This window comes from Ursus americanus, chromosome 13 (assembly GCF_024610735.1).
Source record: "Ursus americanus isolate L20-20 chromosome 13, mUrsAme1.1.p, whole genome shotgun sequence".
NCBI classification, from domain to species: Eukaryota; Metazoa; Chordata; class Mammalia; order Carnivora; family Ursidae; genus Ursus; species Ursus americanus.
The window spans coordinates 64,017,637-64,039,047 of NC_142139.1; the positions used below are offsets into that span (position 1 = coordinate 64,017,637).

Below are 21,411 nucleotides of genomic sequence, written 5' to 3' on the forward strand. Positions count from 1 at the left end.
AACAAAAATCCCATTTAATTACTTTATACTGAGACATCTGCCTGGCTGCAGAACTAAAAAGGTTCATCTATCTAGGACACTCTGGTCTGGTCAGCAAGTTCACTTAAGAGATTAAGTTATAGATAAGAGGGGTTTTTTGATAAGAATAGAATCAAAGCAGAGGTAGTTCAGGTATTCTGGAGAATTGTTTCTGTTGTGCTTTGGTAGCCTGAGCAATTGCCTTTGTCCTTTTTAGAGATAAATGGATCTAAAACAAAAATCAGGCATTATATAGTTTCAGGTTAATACTGAGAAATGCTTGATTATCAGGCTTCTTTTTGGTAAATTCTGTAAAGGTCATCACTTTGCTAACACATTTCCACTCCAGCCCATCCACGTGTATATTAAGCACACTTTGCTGTAATGAGAGGAAAAAGACTTTTCTTATATTCTTTATATTCTGTTCTTACATTCATTTTGCAGATTCCTTCCTTCATCACACACTTTGAAAAAAAAACCAGCTAATGTTTTATCTATAAGCTTTTAAGTGGTCCCTGTGGACTTAAAAGTGTTACTCTTTAACACAAACACATGGTCTTTGCTGCTTGTTGGATGCTGGTAGGATGGAAGAAAGGACAGCTGAGCTCTGGCATGATGTCAGCACTGGGGGAAAGTTTATTAAGCACTCAAGTGTGATAAGAAAAAACAAACAATGAAATCTTTTAGAAAGTACTTATTAAACATTTAGACTCTGAGAACTTGACTTTGATAAATCAGAAAGCCAGAAAAATTAGAACTAGTTCCCACTGGGTTTCCTTTTCCAACTTATCATGAATCAGCCAATAATCTTAATGGCTTCAAATGGCTCTATAAATGCCTCTCCATAATTATGGCCTCAAGTAAGCATAAGCAGAATTTTAGGGAAAGTTAGGTTAGACAGAATGTCAGGAGATAGCAGGAAATAGTGACAAAGTGACTTAATTTCTCAAAGGAGTAAGAAAAGGGTGTTAGCAAAAGGAATTTGCGGGTACAAATAATGGAATTCAGACGATTTATTTATTAACTGCTAAATGCCTGGCATCAAGAAAATGCCCAAAAAAGTTTAAGACATAGTCCCTGTACCCAAGGAGCTTGTCAAGCAAAGATTATGTACTAAGTGGCAAGACTTAGCCTGGGCTTGGCAGATTAAGTAGGGTTTCAAAGAGGAAAGAGAGGATTCTAAGATAAGGGAAGGGTATGGGCAAAAACATGGCAACGTGGCATGATGATTGAGAGGTGACCGGCTTGGTTAAAATCAGCCAGTGCATGCCAGGAAGGAGAGAAAAGAATTGGAAATTAACATTATACAAAAGAATATTGAAACTTTGGTCTTTTGAAAAAGCCAGCAGTATATTTGACTAATTCCTAGTTTGAATCTTTTCTGTAGCTGATAGGAAATTCACCAGAATTGTGAAAATTTTGTCACCAAACCTATATGAAAAAGGAAACCTCTGGATATTTCCAAATAGAGAAATGGCAAATGATTAGTTTTAAATCTGAAAGTAGTGCAGTCAGTGTAAGTTACCAGAATAAGATACCCAAAGAATTAAGCATAAGTGTGAAGGGGGGATGTTCAAGTCACTGAATTTTGTAAAAAAGCTAAATTTCAGGAGCGCCTCGATAGCTCAGTTGGATAAGTGGCGACTCTTGATTTCAGCTCAGATCGTGATCTCAGGGTCCTGGGATCGAGTCCTGTGTTGGGCTCTGCTCAGCTGGGAGTCTGCTTCTCTTCCTCTCCTTCTGCCCTTTCCCCCACTCACGTTCTCTCTCTCTCTAACTAAAATAAACGATCTTTTTAAGAAGCCAAATTTCATAAAACACTGATTATCATATCTATAATAATAATATGTATACATCTATATTTACCCATTTGCTGTAGTCCTCACAACAGTCTTTGAAGGAAGTATTTTACCCTCAGTTTAGAAATATGGTGAGAAGAAAAGGTTAAGTTGCTGAATATTGCTCAATATTACAACGAAAATAAGCAAAAATCAGACTTAAATCGGATATGAAGAATACCCTTCTACAGGAGTTCCACAATTAGAGTTTATAAAAAATGTCATTGAGGAGACCTCAGGAAAGCCCACACTTAGCTAAGGTATTGAAACACGGCTTCGTTACTAAGAACATGGCCCAAAAAAGTTTAATTTATTAAACACTGGGTTTTCTGTTCTGGGTCTCCTACAAGGGCTGCAGGTATCTCCAGCTCCCCTTGGAAGGATTCACTCACAGGGGTGATGGGCTGAAGCCTGCCTTAGGCCCTTGTGTGTGGACCTCTCTACAAAGTATCTCACAGCAGTTTCATCAGAGTGAGCAAGAGAGAGAATATGGGCAAGATGGAAGTCAGTCTTTAGTAAGCTAATCTTGGAAGTGACATCCCTTCACTTTTGTCATATTCTCTTCACTAACAGAAAACCCCAGGTTCAGCTCACCCTCCGGGGGAGTGGACTACACAAAGGGATGAATATAAAAGGCGGGGATCCTTAGGAGCCATGTCCGGAGCTGCCAGCCACAAAACCCTACACTGAGTTTGAGACCAGAGTCGTTGGGACCTGCACAGCCTTCCTCCTCTGGCTTATTGGGTGGTTCCTCCCTAAAGTTTTCACCTCCTCACACACTGTCATAAGGTTCACCTCTAATCAAACTTACTGGTGCACTGCAGACAGAAGTTGTTAATAATTGGCTTACTGGTTCCTACCTTTCCTGGGGCAACAAATGAACAGATATTGTGTCCTTTGTGTTGGGTACCACTCAGTGCTGAGGATACAAAAATGAGAAAAGATACTACTATGTGAGTAATATGATAATGGAATAAAAACATATGCTGTTTCTGTTGTTGTATATAACAAGGCTGTTCTCTCCAACACTGCTCTACTAAACTGGTTGTTAAAAATCATCATGAATGTTTCTCTATAAACAGATGCTTTCTTTAGTTTCTCCAGAACATAAATTTATTATCTCTATGCCATTTACCCCGAAGGGAAGAGGAGAAAAGATCTAAGTTGAAATACATCTGAATTTTTCACAAGTCCTTTGCTTTGCTTAAGGAAGTTGTTTCCCTACCTGAAACACTCCAGTAATTTCTCTAGAAGTAGGTTTTGGACTGTTGAAGACAGAAGCAGTAAATATTTCTTCATCAGCTTCCCTTTTTCCCTTACCAAGGGCTCAGAGCATTTACTGGCTTATTCTGGAGGTTGAATATATGATTGTTTAATCTCTAACAGAGAGTGGAAATATGAGCCAAATGCCTCATTTGGAGAAAGACTGCTCCAGATTTTAATCTGCTTAATTTTTGTAGGACACTTTCCTACATGGGAAGCAGGGAGCGCATGCTGGGAAGGGCCATCAAGGGAAGAAAGTAAAGCCCAGGTGTTGTTTGGGTAATGGCAGTACTGGTTGTCAAGGGATGGGAAGGAAGTCCATAGTAAAGAAAGTGGGTCTAATATATACAATGGAATATTACTTGGCCATCAGAAAGAATAAAATCTTGTCATTTGCAATGACGTGAATGGAACTAAAGGGTATTATGCTGAGCGAAATAAGTCAGTCAGAGAAAAACAAATACCATATGATTTCACTCATGTGGAATTTAAGAAACAAAACATGAACATAGGGGAAGGGAAGGAAGAATAAAATAAGTTGAAAATAGAGAAGGAAGCAAACCATAAAAGAAGCAACTCTAGGAAACAAACTGAGGGTTGCTGGAGGGGATGTGGGAGGGGGATGGGGTAATCGGGTGACGGGCATTAAGGAGGGCACTTGATATAATGAGCGCTGGGTATTATATGCAACTGATGAATCACTAAACTCTACCCCTAAAACTAATAATACAGTATATGTTAACTAAATTGAATTTAAATAAAGAATTTAAAAAAGAAAGAGAAAGGGGCTAGGGAGGTAGGAAAGGAGGGAGGGAGGGAGGGAGGAGGGGGTCTATTCCAGCCTTGTGTATGACTTTTTGCTCACCCTCTAGCAGAGGTGACTCAGTTGCAGCAGCTTGGCACAGCTGAGGGCAGTGTCAGACAAATTCAACAAGGTTGAAAGATGTGGTTGGGCTGCAGGTGTTATGTATCATCCTCCCCACCCTCTCAGGCCACTCCCATAATAGCCTTCCAGCTCTGGCATAAAGTTAAGAAACCCTTCTGCTCCCACCCAGCCCAGAGTAAAAAGCCTTTATTTTTTTTTTTTTCTAAGATCTTATTTATTTATTTGACAGAGAGACAGTGAGAGAGGGAACACAAGCAGGGGGAGAGGGAGAAGAAGGCTTCCTGATGAATAGGGAGCCCGATGCGGGCATCAATCCCAGGACCCTGGGATCATGACCTGAGCCAAAGGCAGACACTTAACAACTGAACCGCCCAGGAGCCCAAGAAGTCTTTATTTTTAATGAAGGTCAGCTCTAGGGGACCCAAACCTTGGGGCTCCCTGATCCCGAGGAATTTAAAGGAGGAGCTAAAGCAGAAGAGTAGCTTAGGTTTTTCCTTGAGACCGTGTAGAGCCGTGCTTGGGCCACTCAAGTTCAAAGTCATTGCTGCTCATTGAAGTAATTCATCCTGAGTTGAAGTTTATTTACTATGGTATTGTGGGAAACTGCATATACTCCTGGAGCTGTGCTGGCTGCATATGGGGGGGGGGGCGGTTAGAGACCATCTTTTTCAGCATCTGTTCCATGCCAGACACTCACATACGTTATGTCATTTACCCCTCACAGAACAACTCTAAAAGAAAGGTGCTACTCTCCCTGTGTCACAAATGAGTAAACTGAGGTGAAGAGGTAACACTGGAATTTATGTGCAGACAAGTCTATAAAGCCTGTTTTTTTCCATCCTGTGCCTCGGAGAGAAACCTCTCCTTCCTCAAGCCATTGGCAGAGAGTCAGCAGGAATGTGGAAGAAGAAGAGAAGCAGTAGCAGCAGCCCCCACCGGTAGCCATCCAGAGGGGCCTTCTGTGCCACTCACCTGTCTCTGATACACAGTCAGTCCACGTTCCCAAAGAGCACACAGAATGTGCACCTGGCCTTGACTGCTGACACAAGACCTGAGAAAAAGTGACAAGTGGTCTAGATTTTAAAGGTGTAAGTGTTGTCCACACGAAATCTGAAGAAGGCAATAGGGGGTGGGTTACAGGCTTCAGGGAGCCTGGCACCAAGAGAGCTGCTTATAGCTCAGTATATAGAACAGAGGCTGAGGCAGGACCCAGATAAAGAAGGGCCTTATAAAGTCATGCTAAGAGCCTTGGATTTTAAACTGAATTTAATGGAAAGCCATTATAGTGAAGGAGGAGAGGGTGTGTGTGTGTTGAGATTTGCATTTTTAATATATCATTTAGACCCTTCTGTGAGGGAAGGGCAAGTCTGCAGGCAGGGATGACTCAGGGCTTTTGACATCTCTTTATTGCCTTGTACCATTGTAAAAATTTTCTAGACTTAAGCTCCTTAGAGCAGAGGCCTTTATGTTATTCCTGTTAATATCCCTTACAGGATTTCAATGCTATGGCCATAGTCGGGGCTAAATATTTATTGAATAAATATTGTAAAACCTAAACCAATCCAGTGTACATAGGACAGATAAGTGAAATAAAATCTTCATATGTCTGTTTATGCGGAAAGTAAAGAGAAGAATTATTAGTATTTTGTTGCTGGAGAAACAGATGAAGAGAATTGGAACGTGACCTATGTGCTAGGTTAGCTAAACCTCTATTTGGTATTTACGTTATTATGACTATAAATGCAACTCACTGGCCACATGACATTGTTAGGGTTATTTTTTCTTTCTTGCACAACTTTTTGTTTTCCCTTGAGTTAATGATGATCTTGTTTGCATATTTGCTTCGTTTCTTATGTACTTCTTACTGATTTGTTTCCAGCCTCTCTGCCATTTGTACAGATCTCTCCTCAGTGTGTTCAAACTCAGTGGGTGTTGTAACAATTTTATCTTCCTGGAAATCCTCTCCCAGAGCCTCCTCTCTCTCCCCAGCCTGATCCCAGCTGTTCTTGAGCTTGCTGCTCAAGATTTAGGATTTTCTTCATCACTATCCTGAAGATATCTTCACCTTTCTTCTGTTGGAAGCTCTGTTTCCTGGGTCTTTTTCTTGTTTGTGCCTTCATTTTGCCGGGCACATCCTGAGGAAGAGTACATGGGAGGTCAGTTTTCTGAGACCCTGCATGTCTAAAATGCCTTTGTTCTACCTTCACCCTCCAATGGATAGAAATCCAGATTTGATACATTTTTCTCTAGCTTCCAGAAATGCCGTTGAAAAGGCCAGTACTATTCTGAGTCTAGATCTTTGGTATGTATCCCACTTAATCCTCTGTGGAAACTTTAAGAATCCTCTTGTTCCCTAAATTCATGATGCTGTGTCTTAGTAAAGGATAGTTTTCACTCATGCGCTGAGTACTTAGTGGGTCCTCATTATCTAGAACAGAGGTTCCAATTGTGACCAAGCCCCTGTTTAATGGGCTAAATCTGGCCTGCCACAGTTGTTATAAGTCAAGTTTTATGACAGACCGTGGTCTACAGAGCTTAAAATATCTGTGGCTTTTTTACAAAACATGTTTGCTGACCCCCAGTCTAAAAAATGAACTTCAATTTTGGCAAAATATATATATTTATTTATTTATTTATTTTTATTTATTTATTCATTTTAATATATTTAGTTTTTAAATTTTTCTCCCTCATGTTTTGTGTTCCCTCTTTCTGGAACTCTCACTGCTTAGATGTTCAACCTCCTAGACTGGAACTCAGATTTTTTTCTGTCCTCTTTTCCATCTCTTTGTTTTTGTTTGCTCTTCTGCCTGAGAAATTCTGTTTACCTCCCAACCTATCCAGGAGTTTTTCATTTCTGCTGTCATAGTTTCTTATTTTGGCATAATTTTTTTTATTTTTTAAATTAACCTTTTTATTGTAATATAAAACAAAAAATAATAATGTATAGTTAATAAATGTTATAAAGCAACAATCCTTATAACTGCTACCCAGGTCTAAAATAGAATATTTTCAGTAACTCAAAAGCCCCTCTCTGTGTCCCAGTCTAATTACAACCCACTCTGACACACATATCATGGATTTTGACCCATTGCAATATTGTCTTTTTTGCAGCTCAGATTATCCCATCTTTAGACAGTGAGCCTCTTCATGCTGTCCCCTGTGTCCTTTTATTGTGACCTTTGTACCCTTTGATTGTTTCCTTGCTATGTACTGTAACAGGATGTTTAAGACTCCTCTTGTACATTCCCTGCCCTAAATCTGGAATCATCCATTTCCCTAAAAAACTCTGTATTCTTTTAGTGGAAAATGGAATTTTAAGCTCCCACTCTGGTTGCTAACAATGCTCATTACTCCTGGATTAGTTGTTTCTAAGTCATCATTTGGAGGAAAGAGCATATGTATTTTCCTCCCCTTTTTTTTCATGCTCCTGTTATATTTATATTATCAGAACATACAGCCATTACATACTATCCTCTCTTCTCTTTTAATCTTCATTTGGTCTTACTTCTACATAACTATATGTTTCAAGCTCACTACCAGCTGATGTGTCAATGTTCCTGTAGTCATTTAGGTTATCTGAAACGTATTCTTCAGAAGATATCTCAGGATGGGATCGTGAGAACAATATTCCCTGAGTTCTTGCAAGTTAATAATTGTCTGTGCTCTGTAACCTTGAAAGTCAGTTTTGTTAATTGTATAATCCTTGGCTTGCATTTTCTTTCTTTGAATGTCTTAAATATTTTAGTCTCTTTGAGTAAAACACCATTGCTGTTGAAACTCTGGTATCATATTTTTTCCTTAGTAAGTCACTCGCTCTTTTCGCCTAGCTGCCCAAAAGTTTATTTATAGTGTAAATATTTTCCCAGAATATATTTGGTGTTGGTTCTTCTGGGTCAGTATTCTCAGGTATGCAATGTGTCCCTTCAGTATGTAATTTCAGGCTTCTTTTTATTTTAGCAATTAGAGTTTTTAGTATTTGTTCTATTCCCTTGCTTGGATTTCTGTTAGGGTCTCCTTTTCTCTGTGTGTTGCTTCTTCCATCCCTGTCTTCATTATCTGCCACTTTCTTTCAAATTCTTTTTATCTCTTCATACCTTTTTAGTGTTTAATGTTTTCTTCCTATGTTCTTCTTATGGCATTAGCTGTTGTGTGTTTATCCACTCTTGTATTTCTATTAGTTTAATCTTCATTTCTGAATAAATTTTTAAAATTTCTAATTATTAAGTTCTACCACCTTGTTTTGAAGCTCTTCTGATTTTTATGTAACTCTTTTGTGTCTTAGATAATTTTTTTATGTTTTTAATTCATTTTGGAATTTTGACAGGTTTCGTTGGCATGCTTTCATTGTCTGTGTGCTGTCATATTTTTATGTCCAAGAGTTTTTTTATTCTCTTAAAGCTCCTCTTTTTTTTAAATAGAAGTCACTTCTCATTTCTTAGACATTCTATCTTATTTATCTCTCTAAGGGTAGTAATGGTAGTATTTTTTAGTTTTATTCTACCAGCCTAATTTATTTCATCTCCTCCTTCCTCCATTTGTTTTGGCCTTTATCATTTTAGAGACTTCCCTCAAGTATGTATGGTGATCCTTGGTTATTGGCCCATGTTTAGGAGTTGGACAGTAAAAAACTGATTAGAAAGTCTGTGTGCCATGAGTTGAGTCTTGTTGAATTCTAGACTTTACCATAATGTGATCTGGTTGGGCCATTTTATCATGAAACCTTCAGTGTGAGTATATTTTAGTTGATTTTTTTCTTTGGTGCTGATCAAATTTTTCAGAGAAGTTTCTTCCGGTCACCTACCCCGGGGGATATAAGCCTGACTGATAGTGTTCTGGGAGGCATATGAGGAGAAGAAAATTGTTACTCTTGAAATATAAACATTTGCTTATTAACAAAGCTGCCTCTAGTTGATGGTTTCCCCTAGTCTAGACTTTTTTTAATTTCTCCAGAGGATAACCTCTAACAACATGCCTGGGAGGGGAAAGGCAGTTTTGGAGCTATCTGGAATAGGTGAAGAGAACCGTAAGGTTCTATTTCTTATCAGTATTTTTTCTTTTTTTCCAAAAAATCCCCTTGTTTTTAGGCTCACCTTCAACCTCACTTCCAGACATGCGTATTGTTTCAGCTTGCTGAGCTTTTTGTGGGTTCTGCAGCATAAATTAATTTGAATTAAACTTTCCTGTGTGTGCTAAATCAGTTATTTGTCTTTTTATTTTCCACTTTTTTTAAACACTTCAGTGATTTATTTATTTATTTATTTATTTATTTATTTATTTATTTATTTATTTATTTCAGATTTTATTTGTTTATTTGACAGAGGGAGAGAGGCAGCGAGAGAGGGAACACAAGCAGGAGGAGTGGGAGAGGGAGAAGCAGGCTTCCTGCTGAGCAGGGAGCCCTATGCGGGACTCAATCCCGGGACCCTGGGATCATGACCTGAACCTTAACGACTGAGCCACCCAGGCGCCCCTACTTTCCACTTTCTAAAATGCTGTTGCTATTGCCTCTTCTCTCATTCTCTTTGTCTTAATGTGTGTGTGCAAAGCCCTTTACTAGTTCAGTGGTATTTCAGGAGAGAGAGAGCAGAGCTAATGCACACTTTCAGTTGATCAGAGTTCCTTGACCTATTTAAACAGAGAATCTCAGGGAAGTCACTCTCCCAGGTCTATTCCTGATTCTGTTAGAGCAAATGACACCGTGTTTTTCTAATAACAGAGTTTTGTTTGCCTGTTTTAAGGGATGCTCCTGATGCTGATCAGAAAAGTCACAAATTGTGTTTTATTTTCCTCCTTTATGCCAAGCCTCAACTATGTTTAGCTCAGTCCTTTTATATAGCTTTGCAGGCCTGTGAATGAAGCGTATTTCATTTATCATTCATGAACAGGAAAGAGAATTTGAAATTTCATATAGAAATGCTCTGTGTTAAGATGTATATGATAAACCCTAGAACAACCACTAAAGAAATAACTCAGAAAAATATAGTGAAAAACCGTGAAGGAAATTAAAAGATGCATCAGAAAATATTCACTTAGTATCAAAGGGTAAGTAGTAAAGGAGGGACAGAGGAACAAAAAAGATGTGAGACATAGAGAAAACAAAAATTAAATTGGTAAACATAATCCAACTGTATCAATAATAGATGTGAGTGGATTAAATAGTCTAGATGGCAGAGATGATCAGACTAGATTTAAAAAAGAAAAAAAGAAAAAAAACCCACAATATCCAGTTATATGCTGGATAAACAGAATAGAAAATAGAAAAAGAAGAGAGAAAAGTTGGTTTTTTTTTTTTTTAAAGATCAACAAAACTAACAAACCTTTAGCTAGATTGATGAGGAAAAAAGAGAATACTCAAACTACTAGAATCAGAAATGAAAGGGGCAGTACTACCAACCTTATGGGAAAAAAAATGGTTATAAAGGAATCCTATAAATAATTCTATGCCAGTAAGTTGGACAGCTTAGATGAAATGGAAAAATTACATGAAAGGAATCCTTGATAACATAAAAAGTTGGCATTGTGATGCATTTACAGGCTGTTACCTTCTCCACTCAAGGACGCAGTGGAAGTATCAACCTGGAGAAGATGCTATACGATGCAGGAGGTGAACTCTGCCCTTAGCAAAATCCAGCTGGTGGGATATTCTCAGAAAATTGTGAGTGTTAATATGATTTTAAGTGATGCATGAATGCTTTCGATTGATATTGTTACCCTTTGGGAAGATCTTATGGTTCCCTTTCTTTAGCCATTCAGGCACGGAGAATCTTGTACCTAGTATGACATAAAAAGATAGAGCATCTGTTGTTATCCTCCATCCTCCAGGTTCATGTCGGTGTTCTTTCCTAACACTCGCATTCCCCAGCAGTAGCCAGCTTTCTCTTGACCAGCTTGTAATGATCAGGAGATCGTTAACAATCATCTCATCCTGTTCACTTTAGAACAGTGGGTGCAACTTTATAGGTTTGGGACAAGTGAAATAGGAAACAGCATAGAACAGATCAAGAAGCAGTTTGGCAAGTATAACTTTTGAACTCCGACCTGATAGTAAGGGTTCCCATTTTTGTTAACTTGTGTCCAGAGCCACTCGGTATAGAATGACCAAGAGATTGATGCCTAGTGTAAAAAAACAAAAAGAAAACTCAAGTAATTTTCTCTTTGGTCTTTCTGGTAATCTGTCATCTCTGTCTTTTGATGAGAGAGGCCTGGGTGCCTGGTACACGTGGATAGGCTGAAACTCAGAGAGGGGGCAAGTCAAGACTGTAGGATTGCTTTGTGGGTCTGCCAGATGGCCTCCATTGGTTTTTTTGTTTGTTTGTTTGTTTGCTTTACTTTATACTTTCTGTTTTACTTTAAATTTTCTTTAAGTGAACAAGGATATTTCTGGGGGGTTTTCCTGCAAAGACTTAGCTGGTGTGACTGCACTGTTGAAAGCTCATCACATGTTCTTACTGTGGTTCTTTTCTAGGAGCTTTTTGGTGCAGTCCAGGTGACCCCGCTAAGCTCAGGCTATGCCCTTGGAAGCTCCAACTGGATTATCCAGTCCCATTATGAGAAAGTATCGTATGTTTCTGGATCCTCCTTGCTTACCACACATCCCCAGGTAATTCTAATTCTCTTTTAACAACTCAGTTTTTTGGTTATTTAACCCAAATTCACAATATATCCAGAGTATCATCAGTTGTTTTTAAATCTTCCTAATTTTGGTTTCTACATGTATCCTTTTTTTTTTTTTTTCATTTTTGTTGTTAATTGTTTCTTTACTGAGGGTCTGCTATGTATCAAGCACTCATCTAGGTGTTAGAGAATCAGTGGCGACCCACAGGCAAAATCCAGCTCATGAATCTGTGTTCAGAAGAGCAGAGAGGCCATTGTGGTTGCAGCATGCCGAGAATAGTCAGCAGGGGTGTCCATGAGATGAGCGGAGCCAGGCATGTGGAACTTTGTAGACCATGATGAGAAGTTTGAATTTTATTTTACTTTATTTTTAAAGATTTACTTATTTATTTTAGAGAGAGAGCATGAGCGGGAGGGGCAGAAGGAAAGAGAGAAAAAATCTCAAGCAGACTCCATGCTGAGCACAAGCTCGATCTTAAAACCCTGAATGCGGGGCTAGATCTCACAACCTGGAGATCAAGACCTGAGCTGAAACCAAGAGTCAGACGCCCAACTGACTGCACCACCCAGGCACCCCTGGATTTTATTGTAATGTGTAGATGGAAGATTTAAGTTGGTCACTCGTTAACAGTCTTATTGGGCAAGTAGCTAAGTATATAACCGTTATTATAAATGTATTCTTTATTCCTTTTTAGGTATTATTGTTCATTTCATAAATCCTGATTCTTTCCATGTTTGTAAAGGAGGGGCAGAGAAGATTAGATAGTTACCTGATGGATGGGTACCTACGTAGATAACTTGGGGAAGTCCATATCCTATCTTAAAATGAAGGGGAAAATGACTGCTGTAGGTCTAGAACAAGAGGCTGCATCTGAGCTACCACTTTGTATTGCCTTTTTTCATACCTTCTCTTATAATCAAGTTTCATCTCAAGGTCTAGAAGGGACAAGTTGCTATTTTTTCCTATAGCTAGCAGATTCTGGGCCTTTCCTGCTTATTGAAATCAAGAGCCCATCAATGTCATCTTAACCTGCTTCATTGAATCAAAATACTTTAGTGGCGGCTTCTATCATTCTTGATATATTCTTCCGTAAAAGACAGAAAGATTACTTGGCTGCCAACTCTTCCGATTTGTCCTGCTTAGATCAAAGCCTTTACAGTACTCCTGATGTAATTTCCAGTAAATTATGCTTCCAAGGTTCGTAAATTTAAAGGGAAAATAAAGTCTTGAAAGTAATGAGTAACATACCTAAGTAATTAATTTTAATTTCTAGCTGGCAATCAGTGTTGTATGTAAAAAAGATAACGAATTAGATTTTCTTTTACCCAGGTAATTGGATTCTATATTGAATTAGCAGGGATAACAAAAGTTTAGGTTTGGAAAAACTTAATTGTCAGCTTCATAGGTTGGCAGATTATGGTCAGCAGATTATAGCCCATGGACCAAATTTGGCTTGCCACCTGTTTCTGTAAATAATGTCTTATTGCAGTGCAGCCACATCCACTTAGTTACGGATTGTGTATGGCTGCTTGCATACTGTAACAGCAAAGTTCTGCTTTAGAGTTAAACTTTACAGAAAAGCCCAACTGCTGACCTGAGTGGGACCTCCCCAGCTGGGAAGAATTGGCTGCTGTAGTGATCTAATAAGCTAATAAGCAAGGGGAGTGGGGCTTTGACATGGTAAGAATGGAGTGACAGAGAAAACATTGGCAGGTCTTTAATTCAACAAATACGTATTGAATGCTTTCTGTCTTCAAGGGAGGAAAAATACAAAGATTTCATGCTTAGGTGATAGTGAGAATGAGAATGGTGGTGATGACACTAATCCAGTGACAAGGAGGAGTTGGCAGAGGAGGTTCTGGTTTTCGGAGGGGGTAGTGGGTGTGATGAATAGGGATTTGAGTGAACACGGGGGACAGATGAAAATATAGAACTGGAGCTTGGATGTGAAAGCAAACCTGGAGACAAATTGGAGGAGCATCATATTTTTTAAAGTAGGTAAATAAAATTGAGCTGAAGGGGAAAGACTGAGCTATGGGGAACATTTACCAATACAAAGTGGAAGGAAAAAAAATGATCTTGAATAAGAATGGAGAGTTAGAGGAGATTTGAGGCCCACAAAAGTACAGCATCCCAAATGGAAGGAGAGAGCCAGCTTTTACTGAGCAGAACAGCTCATTAATTTTTGTGATTGATCTGATATTCAATAACATACTGAATTCTTATATTCTACTATTTATTGATGGTAATATTATCTGCAAAGAAGTAACAATTTTGTCACTTTTCTTCCAGTCCTTTTATCTTTTCTTTCCTTTTCCTGGCTTACAACTATGTACTCTAGTTTTGGGTAAACAAGTGATGACAGTGACAGCTTTGCCTCTTCTAGATTTTAAAGGGAATGCTTTTGTAGCTTCTTTCATTAAATAGAATGGCTTACTCTTTTGTTTTTAGCCATCAAGTTAAGAAGTTTCTCCTCTGTTCCCAATTTTCTGATTTTTAAAAATCGAATGTAGATGCTGTACTTTAGCAAATGCTTTTTCTGAGTCTGTGAGATGATCATGTGATTTCTTTCCTTTAGACCATTAATGTAGTGAATTATAATATTAGCTTTTTTTACATTTAACTGTCCTTGTAGTCTTGGGATAAGTCTTATTTGATCACAGTTTATTCTTTTTAAAATACACTCCTGGAATAAATTGATCAGTATGTCCGCATTACTGATTTTCTTCAAAGACTAAGTTTTTGCTTTTAATTGTTTTTGTTGTATTTTCATTCTCTGTTCTGCCCTTTATTATTTTCTTCCTCCCATCTTTGGGTTTACTCTGTTGCTTTTCTTTTAATACTTATCTCATTTGTTTCCATCCTTCTGTGCTTCTCAATAAGTGTACTTAAACCTATCAGTTTCTCTCTTAGTCATTTAACTCTGTTCAATTGCTGATACATAGTGCGCTGTCATTCACCTCTAAGTATATCATAATTTCCTTCGTAATGTTCATTATTTAAGCAGCCAAAGGTTTTATAGTGCTTGGGTTTGTTTCTAGTCCATCCAAAATGATTCGGCTTAGAGTTAGATGACTTTTTTCAAGTCATACTTAAATCAATCTTTCTTTGTTTTTTCTTTCTATCTTGCATTAGGATAATAGTATACTAATTCATCGAAGTGTTACTTTGAAACAGTCTGTTTAAGTGTTCTGTGTATGTTAAAAAAGACTGCATTCACTGTTGAATGAAATATTTTCTATATGTATTTATTCATTTGAGTTTATTGTGTTATTCTGTCTTAAATATCTTTGCTTAGCTTCCAGTTTCTGAAAAGGATGTTTTATTTGTTGATCAGTTTCTCCCTATATTTGCACCAGTTATTGCTTCGTACATTTTTAAGCTATATAATCAGAGGTATAGTTCATGATCATTATGTTTTATTGAGCAATTATTCCTTTTATCAGGATGCTGATTTCTTTTTTCCTCTATCAAAACTGCATTAAAAGCCAGGAGACTTTTTTCCCCCTCCATATTTGCCTGGTATTCTTTTCCATCCCTTTCTTTTCATTCCTTCTGTATCCCTGTGAATCCCTTGTAGACAACATAGTAAGGGATTTTTTTTTCTTTTTCCTTTTCTTTTTTAAAGATTTATTTACTTATTTTAGAGAGAAGGCTCATGCAAGTGGGGGAAGGGACAGAGGGAGAGGGAGAGAGAGAACCCTCAAGCAGACTCCCCGCTGACACGGGACTCAGTCCCACGACCCCGAGATCACGACCTGAGCCAAAACCAAGAGTCGGACACTCAGACACTTGAACCACACAGGCACCCTTATTCTTTTTTCTTTTTTAATCAAGAGGGTCTCTTGATTGATGAAATTACTTGTTTATTTTTTTTAAGATTTTATTTATTTGAGAGAGAGAGAGCACAAGCACGAGCAGGGGGAGGGGCAGAGGGAGAGGGAGAAACAGACTCCTCGCCAAGCAGGGAGCCCAGTGCAGGGCTTGATCCCAGGACCCCGGGGTCATGACCTCAGCTGAAGGCAGACGCTCAACCGACTGAGCCACCCAGGTGCCCCAATGAAACTATTTATATTTCCTGTAATTACTGTTATATCAAGGGCTTATTTTTGCAGTCTTATTTTGTGGTATTTTTAGTTTATTCTTTTCCCTGTCCTTCCTTCCCTTTTTTTAGATGGCTAAATTTCTTTCTGTAAGTTTGAACAAATGTATTTGATTTTTATTCTTCTGGGTTGTTCCTTATTTTTCCTCTGAATATCCTGAGCTTATTAATATCTTTTTCTATCCCTCCAGAGCCACATTTTCCTCTTGTCTCTTCCACTTTTTTCCTCTTCCTCCCCACCCCCCACCACCCTCCCACCATTCATACTGTCTGGAATTTTAGTTCTGGGTTTTAGAATATATATAGAGTACTGAATATATTGCTTATTTATAGATAACAGTGAACCTTATTGAGTTTTTTTTTTTTTTCCAGCCTTCCCATGTATCTCATAATCCTTCTAGATTTACTTTCCTTCTTCCAGGAGTACTTGAGGAATGTTCACTAAGAGGGTCTTAAAATGGTAAACCTTATGTGGCCTTGAAGTAATAAGAACATCTTTAATATTTCTTCACATTTAAATGATAGCTTGGATAGATATAAAATTCAAGGAAAAGAACTTTGAAACTATAAAGTTTTGAAGGTATTTCTTCATTTTCCACTTGTACCCTTATTGCGCTTAAGAACTGCAAAGCCCTGGGGCACCTGAGTGGCTTCCTCAGTTAAGCAGCCAACTCTTGATTTTGGCTCAGGTCCTGATCTCAGGGTCCTGGGATTGAGCCCCGCATTGAGCTCTGTGCTCAAAGAGGAGCCTGAGGATTCTCTCGGTCCCTCTGCCCCTCCCCATGCTCACTCGTTCGCTCTCTCTCCAGTAAATACTATAAATCTTAAAAAACAAAACAAAACTGCAAAGCCCTTTAGATTTGTGTTCCTTTATGGGATCTGCTTTTAGAATTTTCACTTTAACTTCTGTATTCTTAAGTTTTACTGTGATGTATCTTAAATGTGTATTTTTTTCTATCCATATAATACTTTGAGAAACCTTTCAATTTCCTTTAACACAGGAAGATTCTTAATCATTGTTAAAATTATTTATTCCTTCTGCTTAATTTTTTTTCTTCTGATGGAACTTCTAGGATACAGGTATTGACACTTCTCTGTTTCCCATCTTGCTCTTTTTTTTTTCCCCATCTCCTTCTTGAAGCCTCCTGAAAAGACTCCTCAACTTGATCTTCCAGCATCCAAAGAATGAATTCATTCTTTAGCTCTATCCATACTGCTCTTCAACCTGTGTGTTGAATTCTTTATGTCAATGACTGTATTTTTATACATAATATTTTCAGATGTTTTTCTTTATACTTAATTATTTTCATTTGTGTGTGGACTTTTTTTAATGCATATTCTGCTGTTTCATCTGGTTTATTAATTCTCCATGTGGGGTCAGTTTTTAGCTTATTGTATTTAGTAGGTGTTGCTTTCCTTAGTGGTCTTGTTTTATTTCCCTGTCAGCTCTGACCACTTGGCCTTCTAGGAAATCCTTTTGTACCTCTGCTCTAGACACTGCTTTTTTCCCCCAGAATTTGTCTTCCTTACTTGTTCCCACTTAGCTTTGTACCACTTAGCCTCATAGTATGAGGGAGCAAGGAAGGGCTGGTAGGTCTGCCTGTACCTTTTGTGAACACTTATCCCACTGTTCTGGTATTTTCTACCTCACAATATGTTGGAGCCCTCCATGGTCTGCCAATGGTAGCATGCAGGAGACAAAAAAGGACAAAGAATTCTTGCCAACGTGTATTCTTCTGCAGTGCCCGACCCTCTTTGGCTCTTGCTTGCCATTTTGTCCCCATTCCAGCACCCATGGTTTCCCCAGGAATTCATCATGGTGGTTTAGTTTCTCAAAATTGTCAGATGCCCTTATCTCTGTGCTTTCTGTTAGCTTAGATTCTAGAAGAGAGCCAGCAGCTTGTGTGTCACTCTGTCTTGTTGGGAACTGTAGTGGAATTTTTAAGATATTATTTCCTTATATTTCTGATTAGATCGTTAATTTGTATTTATTGTAATAGTTTTGGAAAATACAAAAATCTCCAAGAAAGCAGTAAAAATTGTGATAATCCTAATATCAAGAGTTAACTCTTTACAGCCTGCTTTTCTGGTTTTTCCCATTAACTCTGTAATAGCACTCCTCAGTTCATTAGTATTCCACATGTGTTTGATATCTGCCTAGTATTCCATTTTATGGATATGCAAGAAGCTATCTGTTTTCTCACGGTCAGACATTTAAATTATTTTTAAAAAGTTTTTTTTTTCCCTTAAAAACATCTACTTCAAATAGATGTGCATTCTGCTGAAAAAGAGGGCATAGGACACAGTTTAAAGACAGTAACTAATAGAACAAAACAGACGGTGGGTGGCTGTTGGAGAGATCCCATAAATGCGTCAGCAATAACTAGTGAGCACTTTTGGTTAATATTAGAGCCCAAGCTTTCCTGGCCTTAGGAATCAAATTAGTGGATTTGCTTGTGGGTTGTGAACTTACATTTGCACACCAACCTTTGTATTATGATGGTTTGAAAAAGCAACGTGATACTCACTATTTCCATAGCTTCCTGGCTATGCTGCTTTACTTCAGGGGTAGGGCTTGAGTTTTAGATGTGAAAATCATCAGCATAATAGAACAAAATTACATATACCTGGACATGGGGAAGTACAGAATTTTGGGTTAGTTTTAGAAACTAATCTAGCACAGGACACTGATTCCCATTTAAGGCTGAGATTTGAAATACAGGAAATTGTAGCATGTGGTAGATATTTTGTTGTTGTTGTTTTATAGTGGGTTTGAGTTTGGTTTGTTTATCATTTTGATTTTTTTTTTCCCATCCTTCTGACTGTTCAAAGAGACCAGGAAAAGTGTCCATCCCACTGCTTCAGCCCTTCTGGCCTTGAGGACTCCCCCACACCTTGGTCTTCAGCCTGGAACAAACTTGGGAGACCAAGCTCTGCCACTCACCAGGCTGTTTCCCTCCCATTTAACCTTTGGCCTTGAGGCCAAGACAGGTGGTTCTCTGGTTTGCAAGGTGGGTGGTGGCTGTGAGGGATGAGAAGAGAGATGGCTTGAAAGCAAAGGCTCCGTTTGGGAACTTCTGCCTTAAGGCAGGGGTTCTTAACATTTTGGGGGCCAGGAACCCAAAAGCGTGGTAGTGAAAATCTCACAAGAATGATTAAAATAGGGACACGTGGGGTGACTGGGTCAGTTAAGCCCTTGACCCTTGTTTTCAGCTAATGGTCATGATCTCAGGGTCATGAAATTGGGCCCTGCACCAGGCTCCGCACTCAGTGCAGAGTCTGCTTAAGATTCATTCCCCCTTAGTTTCTCCCCCTGCTCACACACTCTCTAAACTAAATAAAATCTTAAAAGAAGGAAGGAGAACTAAAATATACTCTGTATATCTGCACACCTGTACAAGAGTTTGCATTTATTTGGAGACTCTAAGTTTATAGAGCCCTCAGAAGCCCATTGTTATGTATCGGATTGAGAATTTCTTTTGAGTTAGAACTTGGAAATAATTTTTTTAAGAAATAAAATTAATTTTAAAAATTAATTGGTGGGACTCGTGGGTGGCTCGGTTGGTTAAGCATCTGCCTTCAGCTCAGGTCTGATCTCAGGGTCCTGGGATCAAGTCCTGCATGGGGCTCCCTGCTCAGCAGGGAGTCTGCTTCTCCCTCTCCCTTTTCTGTCCCCCCTCGTGCTCTCTTCTTAAAATCTTTAAAAAAAAAATTAATTGGTAATTTCTAGTCAGTCAATTCTCCAAAGCATATGATGTTCACAATGGGAATTCCTTTTTGTTGACGGGACTGGAAGAGGTTGGTAGCTGGCCTATGAAAGTCTCCTTGTAGCACACACTTTCAGCCTGCGTCTCCTTTCTTACCTTTCTCCCTTGGGAGTTAAGGACAAACTATTGCTTTGTTTTCCTGAGGTCTTAAAGACTTTGGCAGTAATAAATGTATATTCTTCTCTTAAGCTAAAGAAATTATCTTAAATTTAGACTCCTTGAATCAGGTCTTTAGAGCTAAGGCAATTTCTAGGGTAGGCTTGCTTATTTTGCCCTGTTTTGTTTTTTATGTTTTTCTCTTTCCTCTGAATTCTCCAAATGTTTTGTTTGTTATTTATATAGTGCTTTGATCTGGATGCTCTACAGTTTTGGTTTTGGGTTTGTTTTTTTTAAATGTATTTTATTTTATTGTAATAAATATGTCACTTGTTCCAAATCGTCATGTGGATGTGCATGTTCAGCATTTTCAGCCATTCCTTAGCCTTCTGATGTAAAATTAATTTCCTCCTAGAGATCTCTGGGTGATATCTTTAGGCCACTGCTTCTCCCTCCAGGCCTGGCCTTACGAGGCTCTCACAATCAGGTTTTGTCCTTGGGACGTTTCTGGGAGTGTTTGTCTTTCTCTGGTATGGAACTGGGGAATTAAAGCCACATGGTCAGCCTTACGCACAAGGCAGAGTTGGGGATGGAGTGTCAATACAAAGACATTTTCCTGCATCCACAAAACTCTGTCTTTAACACAGCTGGTTGAAGCTTCCCTTGCACCCCTGGTCACTTGGCTCCCATGGCACACCTGGGCTTCATTTCTCCACTCTTTTCTTCTGTGAGGCATCAGACCCAGTTCTGGGCCCAGTATTGACCCTTCCACTCAAGAAGGGGCAGCATATTTTCACTTTACTTCTCTGGGCCTCAGTTCATCTATGGAGACCAGGTGACTGATATTCTCCAGCATCATTCCTCTGCACAGCTTTCCCTGAGATATGTCCAGAAAAGCCCACTCTTCCTGGGTAAAGGACATGGCCACATCCTCAAAGTAGTATTTAAGAAAAACATCAGGAGGCGCCTGAGTGGCTCAGTGGCTTAAGCATCCAACTCTTGACTTCGCCTCATGATTTCAGGATCGTGAGATCTATCCCTGCATCAAGCTCCACACTGAGCTTGGAGCCTGCTTGAGATTCTTTCTCTCCCTCTCCTTCTGCCCCACCCCCCACCCCGCCGGCTCCTGCTCGCACATGCTCTTTCTCTCTCTCAAAAAATTTTTAAAATAGAAAAGAAAAGAAAGACCTCTGGACAGGCCACACAGCATCCAGCTCCTTCTTCAGTTGTCAAGGCCACAGACAAGAAGCTTTTTTTCTCCCTGTGGACACAGCCACAGGTAGTCCCAAAAGTCTCGGCGGCACCTCCTTGGGTCGGTTCTGAGGAAATAAAGCTCTTGTCCTCACTGGCAACACAGTGCCAACCTGTAAAAGGTTAACCTGAACTGCACAAGTCCACTCATATATGGATTTTTACAGTAAGTGTATTTTCTCATCCTCAGTGATTTTCTTATAATAATGTTTTCTTTTCTCTAGCTTGCTTTAGTGTAAGAATATAGTATATAATACATATGCAAAATATGTATTAATCGACTACATTATCAGAAAGCCTTCCCATCAACAGGAATCTATTAGTAGTTACATTTTTGGAGAGTCAGAAATTATATGCGGGTTCCCCCACCCCATGTTGTCTAACGGTCAACTCTGTTTCCTTCTCTCAAAAATAACATACGCTGTTTAGATGCATTGATTTATTTGTTCAGTCACTCGTTCCGTTACTTAGTCCATGGCATTTCTTAAACCCTTACTTTGGGCAGTGGAATATGCTAGGCTGGAAGAGGAACAAGGATGCGTAGGTTTTACATTTACAGAAGTTATAATAGGGGA

General features: G+C 38.9%; 1 protein-coding gene across 1 annotated transcript in view; it reads left to right on the forward strand.

Moving 5' to 3' along the window:
- The window catches only part of INTS9 (integrator complex subunit 9), a 104,193-nt gene that overhangs the window by 55,081 nt on the left and 27,701 nt on the right, over window positions 1-21,411 (forward strand). Inside the window, exons 7-8 of the mRNA XM_045773969.2 lie at window positions 10,540-10,660; window positions 11,471-11,605. Of these exons, the coding sequence (XP_045629925.1) occupies window positions 10,540-10,660; window positions 11,471-11,605 (256 nt within the window). The remainder of the gene's footprint in view (window positions 1-10,539; window positions 10,661-11,470; window positions 11,606-21,411) is intronic.